General features: G+C 51.8%; 1 protein-coding gene across 2 annotated transcripts in view; it reads right to left on the minus strand.

Annotated features, from left to right (window-relative positions):
• Nucleotides 1–11,050, minus strand: part of LOC135279888 (rho GTPase-activating protein 7-like) — a 51,584-nt gene extending 40,534 nt beyond the window's left edge. For both annotated transcript variants that reach the window (XM_064387442.1, XM_064387443.1), the window contains exon 1: nucleotides 10,864–11,050. In XM_064387442.1, coding sequence (XP_064243512.1) covers nucleotides 10,864–10,972 — 109 coding nt within the window. In that variant the 5' untranslated portion in view covers nucleotides 10,973–11,050. The remainder of the gene's footprint in view (nucleotides 1–10,863) is intronic.
• Nucleotides 11,051–13,634: the final 2,584 nt, after the last annotated feature.

The raw sequence follows: 13,634 nt of genomic DNA on the forward strand, positions 1-13,634 counted from the left end.
TTTTCTGTGGGTCTAAACCTACAGAAGGCAAAGTGAGAGAGGAGATATGCACAAGGTCATACAGCAGGGGAATGAATGGGCAAATTCAAATACAAAAGCCCTTCCAGGACCTCACCCTTCAGGCTAGCCACACACTGTCTCTTCTGAAATCAGGCAAAATGAGCATGGGAGAGAATTTCCATCATCTTAGTGTGATTAATTCCACTCTGCTGTAACCACTGAAATACCAACCATTTGTTTTTATACATTTGGCAAAACACCTTTCCCTTTTATTGCCTCAGCCAAATCAGCCCAATTTTTCAGGCTGATTGGGCATTTGGCAGTAATGCACCTAAATGGCTCTGCTGCTGCAGGATGGCCCAGCCCTGGCACGGGGAGATTGATAGCACTGAGCCCCAGGTAAAGCTGCTCCATTTTCCTGCAGACTGATTAGTACTGTCTATTCCAGCCATTTAAGTGTTTTTTCAAAGAACACATTTGAAGAGCTGAAATGGATACACACTGTCAGCTCCTGGCAGTTTAAGTGCAAACAGCTGCCCTGAAAGCTCTGTGCAGCACCACAAAGAGATGAGCCTCTATGAAAGCCAGTCAATCAAAGAAGATAAATCTTTGTGTCAGTTCCAATTATTGAGATACTCCAGTTAACTCAGGGAATCACAGACATTAGACTGGCTTTAAATGCCCACGTGGTTGAGACTATACCATTGCTCCTGGGAGGCAATTTCACTGTCTGACAGATCAAGAGGCTTTTCTCAGCTAGTTAATTCCAATTAAGTTTTTCCTCTCAATTTCATCCTACTATCCATTATCCGCAGTCAGCTACCCTTCACAATTCCTCTCCTGCCGTGCTGCTCGTGCCAAGACTTCTGGAAATAGTGACATTATTGCAAGTACCTGGTGATGACACCCATGAGGCCTCCCAGTGCCTCCCAGGCCTCAGAGAAAAGATGGTTTCTGTCTTAAAAAGCTTGTTTCCAGCTTCTACAGCCCTTAAATAAAGCTCTACACTTTAATTTAGGTATGTCAGTTACCTCCCTCCTTGTGCTTTGCCTCTTGCCCTCTGATAACCTTTGTTTCTCCTGGCTCCCCTGACTTCAGGTAGCAATCAAAGTGTAAAGGAGATGTGTTTAGATGGTGTAACACTAGGAAAGAGCTGCTGCTGCAGAATTACCTCCTGATACTTTTCTAGAAGTCCACAAGCACCGGTGTCCTGGAAGGCGTTGTGAGAATAGATAACAAAACACAAAAGATTACACTGCTGCCTCAGGAACTTTATCTAAAGCAAAATTCCAGGGGATTGCAGTAAATAATTCCTTTCCTTCCTCCTCCAAAAAGCAATGGGAATGGCTGTGCCCTTCGAAGGGGATGGGATTCGTCAGTGGCTCGTCTCTGATATCAAAAGAGGCTGGTGACACAGCACAGCTCCCCCTTCCCTCAGCCACACTGCCGTCCCTCTCACACACTCAGGAAGACAAATGGAATTAAACAATCTGTAAACATATTCTTCCAGCTCAGGAAGGTCAAGGGGTTTGCAAGTTTATTTCAAGAAACAAGAGGAATTTCGCCCTTTATTGAGCACAGCAGCCAGCATCAAAGGATGGGAGCTCCTCTGAGAAGCAGGTCCCTACCCCAGGTCAGGGCTGCCAGGGTAAAGTGTGTGCATGGCCAGGTCAGGGCTGGAGCTGCAGCCCAGATTTACACCAGTGTAAAGGAAAGCACTCCCCAGCCCAGTATTTACATTATTCAGGCCAAGGAAAAAATGTAGTGGCAGCTGTGAACAGCCCTGATAGGAGGACCTTCATACAGGGGTTTAGTTTGTTGTTGCAGCTGACTCTCTGCATCTCCTTTATCTCTTTCTCCCCCCCCCTCCTTTCAGAGATGATTGACCTTAAATGCAAAAGGATAACGTGGGTCAGGAGGAGTGTTTATTATGTATGAGTTATTTTCTTTCATGTTAGCAAAATCCTTTTGTAGAAGTTGGCAGAAGTCCCTGTTACAGCTAAATTCTGGACCCATGGGTGATCTGGAATTTAAGATTATTTATGTCTCAGTATAAAAAAAGCAGTGGAAAGGAAGCAAATTCAAAGAAAATAATCAGAGCACAGCTGAGGTCTGTAGCTTTACTTGTTTAAAACATTCAAGTCTATCACTGCCCTCATCTTCACTGAGGCTGGGTGACTGTTTCAGTGGTTTCAGGCTTGTGTGTAGAAGCTGGAGCATGTGCAGAAATTACACAGCAGTGTAATTTCTATTCAGTGTTGTTACATAAAGCAAGGAGCATGAAGCACTTTACAGATTCCAAGAACTGACTGGCACAGCAGAGCTGGGTACAGGTGTGCTGACATTACTGCAACTCCTGTGCACTTTTGCACTGCAGGTAGAGGAAGGGCAGGTGGGGAGCAGATGCTGCTGCTGCTGCCCCTCCAGTCCCTGTCCCCAGGCCATGGCTCTCACTGGCCTGGGGTGACAGGCAGCCACACTCTGCAGCCCTCACCCACTCTGCTCCGTGGGTCCCCAACAGATCTCCCCAGGCTCCAGGGAGCTGTTTGCACTGTGAAAAGGAACTGCTGAGTGTGACCAGAGCTGAAGCTCAGCCTGGTCTGCCAGTGCTGTCCAGGCTGGGGTCATTGCAGGGAAGATCATTCCTGAAGGGTGGGGCTGTAAAGAACATTTTTAGGAAAGGGTTATTTTTGTGTGTTCATTCCCAGAATGGTCCCAGGGTAAATCCATACTGGCTGTTTTTCTAAGTCTCTTACTCTTAACCAACATCCACAGAAACTGAGGCAAAAGTTCTTAAAATATTCAGAAAGCAGCTTTGCTCCTTGGCCATGCTATTTCACAGCCATCTTCCAGCAAAGGTAAAGAGAAAACCACAGTTGCTCCTCAAGAGCAAAACTCTCAAAACCTTGTACCATCAGAGTCAGGGGCCAGCCCCAGTGACAGGATAAGCTCTGCCCACACTTCTCCCCTGCTCATTTTTGCAGCAGAGCTCTCTGCAAACAGACACCATTCCTTGATCCCACAGCCTACCCCTCCTGTGCACAGAGCAGGGAGGAAAGCAGCACCCCACAGCCCCCCCAAACTGTGCCCCAGCAGCCAGGGGTGAGCAGACCTGTCTGAGCTTTGGAGAACATTTGGATGCACAGCAGATTTCACTCTGAGGCATCCTCCTCCTCCTCCAGCACAGCAGACATTCAATATGTGCATATTTAATGCTCTGCCAGCTCTGCAGCCACGGGCTGGATCAGCAAGGGAACTCGCCTGGGTAATTCAGGTGTCTGTGGGATGTCAGAGCCTGCAGGTACAGCTAGGGTGACATTTTCAGAAGTATCTACCTTTCTTAGGCTCTTCAAGCTCCATTGAAACTTGCTTGAGGTGAATTTGAATGGAACATAGGCCCCCAGATCTCTTTTGTATTTTAGGTTAGCTTTTATCCTTAAATTTTGCAATAAATAACAAACAGACACTGCTTGGAAAGTTGGGAGCAGAGTAGGAGTTTGGATAGCATGATCATAGGCATAAATTAGCAAAATTCCTTTGAATATTCAAAGTATATTTAATGTTGTGCTCAAGGTGACACAGCAAATCGATGGGCAAAACTGAAGCAAAGCCCTGAGGGCATATTACTGACAATCAGATGCAGGAGTAATTGAGTAATTGCACAGACTCAGAAGCAGCATTACATCAACTTAACATATGGCTAGAAAGGGGCTTGGGGAGCTTCAGTGATTTGCTGAAGGGGAGAGAGAGTCAAGAGCAGGGCTGGCATCAGATTTGAGCAGCTAATATCACACAGGTAACCTGGCACAGGGAAGTCTGCTGCTATTTATACTCCATAAAAATTCTGATTTTAGTGCCTCAGTTTTCAGTATATCCACTGCTGGAAACATGAGGAGTCCTCCACTTGAAGGACACATCTTGCTGATGGTTGGCACCGTGTTGGGAGACCCTGAGGTGAGAGACACCCAGTGACTTGGCTCTGGCACCTGGCATGACACTGCTGGGTAGGTGTGTCCCAGAGAGAACCTGCCCCTGGGCTGCTGAGCTTCCCACAGGCTGCTGGCCCAGCAGCATCTTTACCAGCCCAGCCTGGCAACCACTTGCCTCTCGTTTCAGCTGTCAAAATTCTATTTATGCTACTGCAGTATTTCCTGTTTCCTAATTTGGATGGTTCCCTCAGTCATTTTTCCACTAAAATGCTTAAGCATTTTTTGAAAACATCTAAACAGGAAGAGACCTGACCTCTCCTCCCTGAACATCGTGTGCTCCTGGCAGCAGCAGATCACTCCTGTGCCAGCTGCTGTGGTGACTCCAGGACAGGCTGAGGCTGGATCCCACACCTTGGGATGCAGTGGGCTCTGCTTGTGTGCACTCAGGGCTGGCCTTGAAAGGCTCAGCAGTCCTGGGATCCCAGGCAAAGCCCTTCCATTCCACCCTCCTGCCCCCCATCCAGTCCAGCTCCCTGCCTTGGCTGCCTGTGCAGAGGGATCCCAGGTTGTGGTCAGCTGGTCATCCCCCAGAAAGAACAATGCCCATTGACTAAAGGGTTTGATGTTGAGCCAGACACTTCAGGCAGACACGGGGCAGCTCCTCCCCTGTGCACCCTCCTTGGGTCAGGATGGCTTGAGGGCTTTTCCCACTTGGGGCATCCATCATCACTGCCCCTCACCTGGGAAAATGCAGCCCCTGGGGCAGAGCCATCCCAACCCCCACCTCCAACTGCTTCCAGCAAAGGCCCCAGGGAGGAATTTCTCTTTCCCTGAGCTGGACAAGCTCTACACCCCAGGATTTGGTCTGTGCTTGCACTCCCTTCCATTGGAGGAAGCAGGTACATCCAGCCCAGCCCCAGTGACCCAGGGACACTTTTGTGGTGCTGGGATGGGGGCCTGAGGGCACTGCCCACTGCCAGGCTCCAGCTCCTCTCCTTGGAGACAGGTCAGCAGACATCACACCCCGGGGCTTTGGGCAGACAAACTCCCTGTACATGACTGATGTTGAATGGGGCAGCTCTGCAGCAGAGCCCAGAAGCAATGGGGAGGCACTTTCCTTGCTGCTGGCAGTGCACAGCTCCCTGGCACTGGCACATCCCAGCTCTGGGGCACTGCACTCAGCTCTGGGGAGCACAGCAGGAGTCTGTGCTGCATTCCCAACCAACACGGGACTGGAATAAATGGGAAAAGTCGGTTCTGCTCTGTCAAGCCCTCAGGCTGTGGGACAGTGAGGGAACCACCCTGCAGCCCCTCTGTTCCAGAGCCCCACTTCCCCAGGGCTGGGCTGGCAGCCCTGGGCTCTGCTTGCAGAGCTTCAATGGCCAGGCTCCAGATCCACCCCCTTGCTGGTGCAAATCAAAACCTGACACACCTGAGGCTGAAAGGACAGAAAAAGAGTGAAAAAACCCAAGAAGTGGGAGGAAACTTGGGGCCCTGCATGTGTCTGTGCCCACAGATTGCTCCTGCAGAGCTCTTGGGCAGTTGCCTGCCTGCATCCCTTATCTGCACCCTCGTCCAGAAGCCCTCAGTGTCTGGAAATCACATTCAGTACATACAGTGGGACATATTTAACATACTAGTGTGGGGCCTTGCAGCAGTTTGGTCATGCTGCAGAATTAATCTGAGATTGGTGATAACTGCAGAAAATTAGATTTATGTTAATTTTTTTTAGTGTTGGAGGTTTTTCTCAAGAAGTTGCTGTTCCAAGTCCCAGCTCTATCCTCCAGCAGTGAATCTGTAATGCCACCCTCCTGTGCCACTGGAAGGAGCACTCTGGGTGTCCCTGGGGCTTGGGCAGTGGCCCCACAGGGCACTGGCTGCTTGGAGCAGGAGCCAGGCTGTGGCTGTGTTTTTATGGAATGCTGTGAGGCTACACCACCTCCCCAGAGCTGGAACTGGGCTCCAGCCCCCCAGCACAGCAAACCCTTCTTCTGCCAGCTCTGCTCAAGCACCTTCTGCTGGGGCATGGGAATGACTGTGCTCAGCTCTCGTTCTCTAAGGAAAGAGCAGCACACAGAGCGTTTCAGGAGACTCCTGATGCTGAGGCACAGTCACTAACTGTGGCTAAGAAAGATTTGTAGATAGTCTGGACTGGTGCCAAGGAAGGGGGCAAAGGCAATCCCAGACAAAGGAAAGCAATCCTGTGCTATTGGCCAGGAAGATTCATGTGGAGAACATTAATAGCAGCCAGAGGCTCGCAGCACCAGCCCATCCATCTTGTCTGTGGCAGGGAGCACGCCCTGCTGGGGGCCTGGGCAGCACAGGGGCTGACAGCCAGGGCACCAGCTGCTATTTACATTCCTCCAGGTTCAGGGGTACAGCCAGTGGCTCCTCTCTGGACACAGGGGCACAGCCCTGCTCCCCTCACTGCACAGCTGTGTCCCCCCAGCCTCCCTGTGCACGAGGAGCAGCAGGGCAGCTGCTCTCCAGGCTGGACCAGCACAGTATCCCTGCTCAGGCTGGGCAGAGCCTGATCTCAGCATCAGAGACACACAAGAAAAGCATCCCACTGTACATCCCTGGCTGTGCTGTTTGTTTAGTCTCAGATTGGGAAAGCTGTGCTTGATTTTGGTGGCAAATGTAAGCCACAGAGTGATGCCATCATTAATTCAACAGCTACACTTCACCCAGGAGCTGCCTGGGTGCAGTGGGTGGGGTGGCCTCACCAGTCTGGGTCTGTTCATAAACCACTTCAAACAGGAGGCTTTAATTGCTGTCATTGCTTTAGTTACTCAGCAAATGCTTCACTCTCTTTTATACTCCTAGTCTTTTAATAATATACCAAGGTTTTTTACAGAGCTGTAGCAACTTCAGAAGATGACTTGCCTGTCCCGTCACCAGCCTGCCCAAAGCTGACCACGTATGTATTCTACCTGTGCTCAGTGGAAAAACACCCACAATTAATGCTCCCTGTGCTACCGAGCCAGTTAAAGATTCAGCTTGGATGGGAGAGGAAGTGCAGGGTCCAGCGTGGTTTCCTGTGTGCTATAAATAGCCCCTGGGATGCTTTAGGCAGAGGTCAGCCCCAGGCAGCTGCACAGTGCTGGCCTCCTTTGCCTTGTGGTGGAGTGGCAAAACTCGTCCCTGCTTAGAGCAAGAGCTTTGGGGCACAGAGTGAGCTGCTGCTGCATCACCTGATGTCAATCAGAGTTTGACACTTGCTGCAGTGGGAGCAGGGCTGCTGATCCCTGCCAGGGCAGGGGTCCCACCAGGGTCACCCCCAGGGGCTGGCACCATGTGAACCTCTCCAGTCACCTGTTGGTCTCTCAGACTCTGCTGAGTGGCACATGAAAGCTAAAAATGTTTCCAAAACTGCTCTAGAAGACAAGAACAGATGAAAAGATGCTATTTGTGTGCTTTGGTCCAGCAAAGGGACTTCAGGGAGCAGTTCTGCCCTGCCCAGGGTGGGTTGGTTGGGGGTCCCCAGCACAAGTGGCACTCCTGGTCCCTGCAAACCCAAGCACACTGTGACATCTAGTGGCAAGTTACCCCAGAGCCCAGGGAAAGCTGTGTCTGACAGGCCTTTCCCAGAGCTCCCTGACAGCCAGCTTTGCTGTGTCACATGCAATTGAGGTGTCTCTGCACACCTAAACCTGTATTTCTGTGTGACAGGGAGTGCTGAATGTGTGAGCAGGTGTGAGAGTGTGACAGCTCCTTGCTCAGGCTGAGGTGTGCAGGTGACAGGGACCATGTCTGGTGAGCAGCTTGGGCCATTTGTGACATGGCTTTCAGCCTGTGTCCCCCAGCAGTGACCAGTGCTGCTGTTTGACCAGCTCAGGGCCTTGCCAACACTCCCCAGAAGCCAGGGGCACACAGACCAGAGAGGTGAAACAGCAGGCAGGGCACCCTGTGCCCTTCCTGCACATTCACCTCCACCTCCTGCCCGTCCTTTGGCAAGGTTTATTTAATATTTCACCCTTTTTTGCAGACTCCATTTGATTTAATGCATCACCATCAGTGATATATTCCATATTAGCTGAATAATGATAAATAAATTAAATCCATAGGCTTTTTCTAACAAGTAGAAAGGCCCCATCGGGCAGCATGAGTCAGGGATGTCATCTGATTACTGGGCTGCTCTGTGAAAGAAGGGACAAACAGATACCAAATATGGGGAGCACAACTGAGAAAAAAAGGTCACATTTCAAGAAGATCCTCATTCCTGTGTGAGAGTTCAGAACTGGGCAGCAAAGTGGGAAGCTGCTGTGCAGCACATGAGCACCAGCCTCTTCACACAAGCCCCCACCCCAGATGTGCCCCCCTCAAACTCCCTGCTCCTGGAGGACCATGGAAACAGCAGCACAGGCTGCAGTGGCAGAGCCCAGGGAAGCTGAAACCAGGGTGGGCAGCACCAGCCCTGCTTCAGGTGTCTGAGCAGGCTGAGACCTACAGTGGTGCCAGGCTCCAGTGCCAGAGGATGTCAGGCACCACAGCAAAACCTCCTGAGCCACCAGCAGGGCCTCTGCTTTGTATCTGCCTTTCATAAAGCTTTGTTTAATGCACAAAATGGATTCTATATGATTTATTCACCAGAGAAGCCAAGTTCCCTTCCCACACAACATTCCTTCCAACAGCTCCAGCTCCTGCCTTTTCCCAGGAGCACTGAGGGAAGCAGGATGAGGTGGAGGAGGGATGGGAACAGCAGGCAGCGTGTGTGCTCAGCCCCCTGCTGCACAAGGCTTGCTGGGCCAGTTTTTGGCAGGTGTCAGGTTTTTTGGAGATCCAGATTTTTGGCAGGTGTCAGATAACATTAACCCTGGAAGTGTGAACTGTGGAAATGATGAACTTCAGAAGCTGAAACAGCAAATTTATACCAAAAAGAACAGCAAGCCACACCAAAACACTCCCAGAAACACCTCCCCATTTCTTAACAGCTCTATGATCACAGGGCTGGTGCTGGGGACAGGGGGGACTTTGCTGCCAGCCAGAAGTGCTGACCCCAGCAGCTTCCTCAGCACTGCAGAGCCCCCTGGGTTCTGCCGGGCCTGGCTGCTCCAGCCCTGCTGCCCAGCTCAGGCTGGGCTCCATGCCTGGTGCTCCTGCTGCCTCGGCCAGCAGCTGTCCCCAGGAATGAGCCCACAGAGAGCAGGTGGGTGGGTGGTGGCCTCTCCCTGCCCAGCGCCCCCGTGGCACAGCAGGCATGGCTAAAGGAGGGTCCTGGCTGTGGCACAGCCCTCCCTGACCTCAGCCAGCACCCCCCTGTCACTTCCCACAGTGGTCACTGCAGCAGCACTCCAGGGCAGAATGCTCTTATGGTGAATACCTGGCACTCAACCCATGCCTGTCTCATGACTCTTAGCTTATGTCAACAATTTATTCATTTCCAAAACACAAGTAATTTTCTACCTTAAAAAGTACACCTCTACTACTGCCTGGGAGACCTGTGTGAACCAACAGATGGATGCTCAGCCCTGGCCTGAAATGCAGCAAACTAATTGTGTTTCTCCCCAGTTGTCATGCTCGGCACATTGCCAGGGTGACGCAGAGCAATGAGAAATAAATTGACTCGAAACTTGGCCAGAGAGCATCAGCAAACAGAGGGCTGAAAACTCAGCTTGATTTATTTTATAGAGAGGCAAAGGACAAGAAATGCAGTCCTATTCCCAGTTGTGGTCCTGGCAAACAGTCCTGCAAGATCCATATGAGAGCAGAGCTGCTGGTGAGGCTGGGCAGCCTCTCCGGGGTCTGTCTGACAGGGGAGCGTCGCTGGGAAGGGACATGACACTAATTCCCTTTCTGAAAACATTCACTGCCACCCTTGCCTCCCTGCCCAGAGAATACAAAGTGTTTTACATGAAGCAATAAAGCAAAGGCCACGTTCTGACACGCAGATGCCTAATACCCTCCTACAGAGCTGTCGGAGTTGCTGTAGGATTTTTTGGGCATTACAAAGCAAACCTTTGGCAAAGGCAGGAGCTGGGGCTGGCCCAGTTGATGGCCAGAGAAATTCCAGAACTGCCCCAGCACAGGGCACCAGTTCCTGCTGTCATGGAACTCCAGCCCTGGCAAAGGGATCTGGGCACAGCAGGAATGGGGCAAGAGAGGATGCGAGGGTTGAGCCAGCTGAGACAGAAACCCCTGGGGACACAGGAAGGACGTGGGAGCACAGCTGAGCAGGGAGGCCTGGAGCAGCAGCACTGTCCCTCTGCAGCCCCTGCTCGTGCTGGGTGACAGCCACACACTGCTGCACACTCAGGCATCCACCCCAAAGGTCCCCTCTCGCCTTCCTTCCTCCCAGAAAACAGATCCCCTTTGCTATTGCTTTTCAAGAAAAATGCATGATTGCTCAGGGTGACCTCCTCTGATGCTGGAGGCCTGACATGCTGTCCCCACAGAGAGTGTCCCTGCTGCTGCTCTTTTCCCAGCCCCGCCACCCCACTTGGTCCCTGTGGGAAAGCCATTCCCTGCCCTGGCTGTGCTCACACCACAGGGATGAGACTCCTGTGGGAGCACTGAGGGTCCTGGTGCTCCCTGGGGTGGCAGCAGGATGGGTGGCTGCTCCCCTCCAGAGGACAAACCTTTGCCAGGCAGGGCCCTTCTGCCCCTGCCCCTCTCCAGGACAGCTGTGCTGTGCCACCAAATGCCCACTGCAGGACTTGCAGATGCCGAAGTGTTAGATCTCAAAATTCCTAGGAACTAAATTTTTTCTTTTAAATTCTAAACAAAATATATAATGGAAAAACTGTCTGTTTTCTGTTAAGTGAGCCCAAATAGAAGCAGCACATCCCAGGAGGGAACAGCCAGACCCACACCTTTGCGGTTCCCTCCTGAGTTCGTGCCTTGTTTTCTGGCTAATTGCATTACAGTTTGATTGCTGGTTCAAAAACCTTAAAGGAATAGAGTAACCAAGGAAAGAAAACAAACCTCCTCCTACCTTCCATGGGGAGAGGCAGCTGCAGCGGGTCACTGTCCTGTGCAGAAGTTATTCCCGTGTCCCTGCAAGCCAGCAAGTCCTGCCTGGGGCAGCTGAACTCCAACCCCATCTGCTCGGCTTTAAGCAGGACAGCCGAGATCCCACCCAGGACGGGGTGGAGAATCCTCCCTGGGAAAGAGCAGCTCGGTCACAGCTCCTCCAGCCGCTCTGCGCATCCCGCCGGGGCTCTGACACGCCGCTTCCTTTCTCTGCCCCTCGGAGCTGTGCACAGCCTCTCCCACTGCCACCTCTCATCAGCCTCTGCGGCTGAGCCTGCCACAGGCATTATGCTGGGCAGTGCCAAAGGTGTGGGTGGCATGGGTCCCGCCAAGGAATACTGGCAGGATAAACACAGGATGCACACGCTTCGGATGGAGGGGAATGGAGCACAGAGGTACTCGAAGCACCACGGTTACATCAGTGAGGAATCCTCGAGGAACTGGAGCACGGCCCAGCAGAGTGAGCTCAGTGCAAAGCCCACTGCTGTGTGCTGCACTGCAGACACCACCCTGACACTGCTCCGCTTCTGCCAGAGGCGATGGGAAAAACATCTTAAATCCACTGCTTTTGCACCAGAAGTCTTTTAGATTGAAACTCTTTGGCACAGCAAAGATTATTTGCTTTAAAACAAAGTCTCTATGGAGTTCATTCTGTCGGGAGCAGAGGCAGCTGAGCACGGTTTGAATTTCCCTCGCAGTGAGCAGTCCCTGGGTGCACAGCAGGCAGCACCCACCTTCATGCCAGCTCAGTGTGCCTTGGAGCTCCCTGGGGCTCTGGGCAGGTGGAGGGTGTTCGTGCTGTGGCTGGGCTTTAAGGTGTTATTATTGCCCATCACAGGCATTTATTCAGCCCTGCATGAATCCCCCCTTTGTCTGTGGCAGCAGCTCCCACAGCCCAGCCCTGGCTCCCACAGCTCACACAGGGGGCACTTGCACTTACATTACAGTGCAGAGATGGAGAAAGGAGATAGTGTGCAACAGCAGAGACACAGCTGTCATTGCTGCCAGAGCAGTGCTGGGCCCTGGTCTGTGTTTTCAGCACTCACAGCACACAGAGGATGCCTGAGAGGTGCTCATTGCTGATTCACCCTGTGCCACACAGCCTCACACCAGCTAACAAGGTTAAGCACTAATAAAGTAAAATATAATAATACACATGTGATTCAAACTGAAATTTGCTACCACTGATGAGGTTTCTGGTTGGAACTGGCTTCTGTGTCATTGGAGGGGGACATTCAGACTCAGGTCCTGGTCACCCTGACCAGGGTGTGGTTAGAATTGTCACATCCCTTAAGGAGGTACATGGGTGTGGTGAGAACTGAAATTAGCATTTGATGCCTTCTGAAATGGGATGTCTGAAGGAATAGACTTTCCTGACTTCCTTTCCCAGAGGATATGGAAACACAAGGCTCACACAGGGCACCCTCAGCAAAGGGACCCAGCAGACTGGGGTGGCAGTGCCTGGAGAAGCCAGCACTCTGCAGGACACTGGTCCCTGCATCACCTAGCACAGATATTGAGTACAAAACACAAAAATTCCTCTTCAAAAGAGGAGCACAAAGGCCTGGAGCATTCCAAGTCACATCTTGCACACTTGCACATCATGAACATTAATCTGAGGAGACTTGGCACCGCTGGCTCACCCGGGCAGGACAGCAGGACAGCAGGACAGCAGGACAGCAGGACAGCAGTGCTGTGGCTGATGTGCTGTCTGTCTCTGCAGCCAGCCCCTCTCGTGGCTCTGTGCCTCCATGTGACGCCGCTCCCCGGGGGCCGCCTGACCCCGGCTTCCTTCCCAGCCTCTCTGAACTCCAGGGCCCTCAGAGGAGCAGCACCACGGTATTTTTAGCCTGTTTACAGTGCAGAGCAGGACATTTGTGTGCAGCTTGCAGGGAGGGAGCACAAGCCATGCAGGCAGCGGGGCAGCTGGCAGCCATCTGGGCAGCAGCGTGGAGGGGGATGGCCAGGGCAAAAGATGGAAAGAGAACCAGAAGGAGCACCAGGAAAACATCACCATTTTGCCTTAATTAACATTTGATAAATTTCCTTTAATAAGAAATTAGTAAATTTAAAGGCCTTCTTCTGGGGCTCCTTCAAGTGCTGAGAGTTTCAGCACCCACCCAAGTGGCACCCCAGTGCAGCACTACAGGCTCCTGCTGCTCCCCTCTGTCATTGCTGGTCACCACGTGGCCAGAAGGAATCACAGGGATCCACAGCTGGATCTATTATGCAGTCTCCTATGGAAGCATTATCCACTGTAGCAATTTCTTTTCTGAAATTGATTTGGTGTTTGAGCTGAGGACAGCAATCCAGGAGCAGTGGCATCAGTTGTCAAAAAAGCACCCAACCTTTGCCAGCTCCTCCAGGAAGTCACCTGGAGATGGTGCACACAACCCACATCAGCATTTGGGTGTCCTGTCACCTCACAGGACGTGTGTCAAACCAAGAACAGCTGCATTACAGCAGCTGTGTTACACCTGGTGCAGGGTGGCAAATACCACCCACAGCTCTGTCCCTTCTACTTATAAAAATATGTCCATGCTGCTTTCTCACAGCTGAAAAGGCTCCCTGTTGGTGCTGAGCCTTCTCCACACCATCCGGAGTGAAGAGCTGCAATCTGAGTTCTGGCTGTTGTTTTGCAGAAGAAAGAGACCATCCCCCTGGCAGAACTTGTGTGACTCAGCTGCTCAGTAATGGCCATGCCTGATGCTCCTCCTGACCAACACATCCCAT

The sequence above is a fragment of the Passer domesticus genome, chromosome 13, assembly GCF_036417665.1.
Source record: "Passer domesticus isolate bPasDom1 chromosome 13, bPasDom1.hap1, whole genome shotgun sequence".
NCBI lineage: Eukaryota > Metazoa > Chordata > Aves > Passeriformes > Passeridae > Passer > Passer domesticus.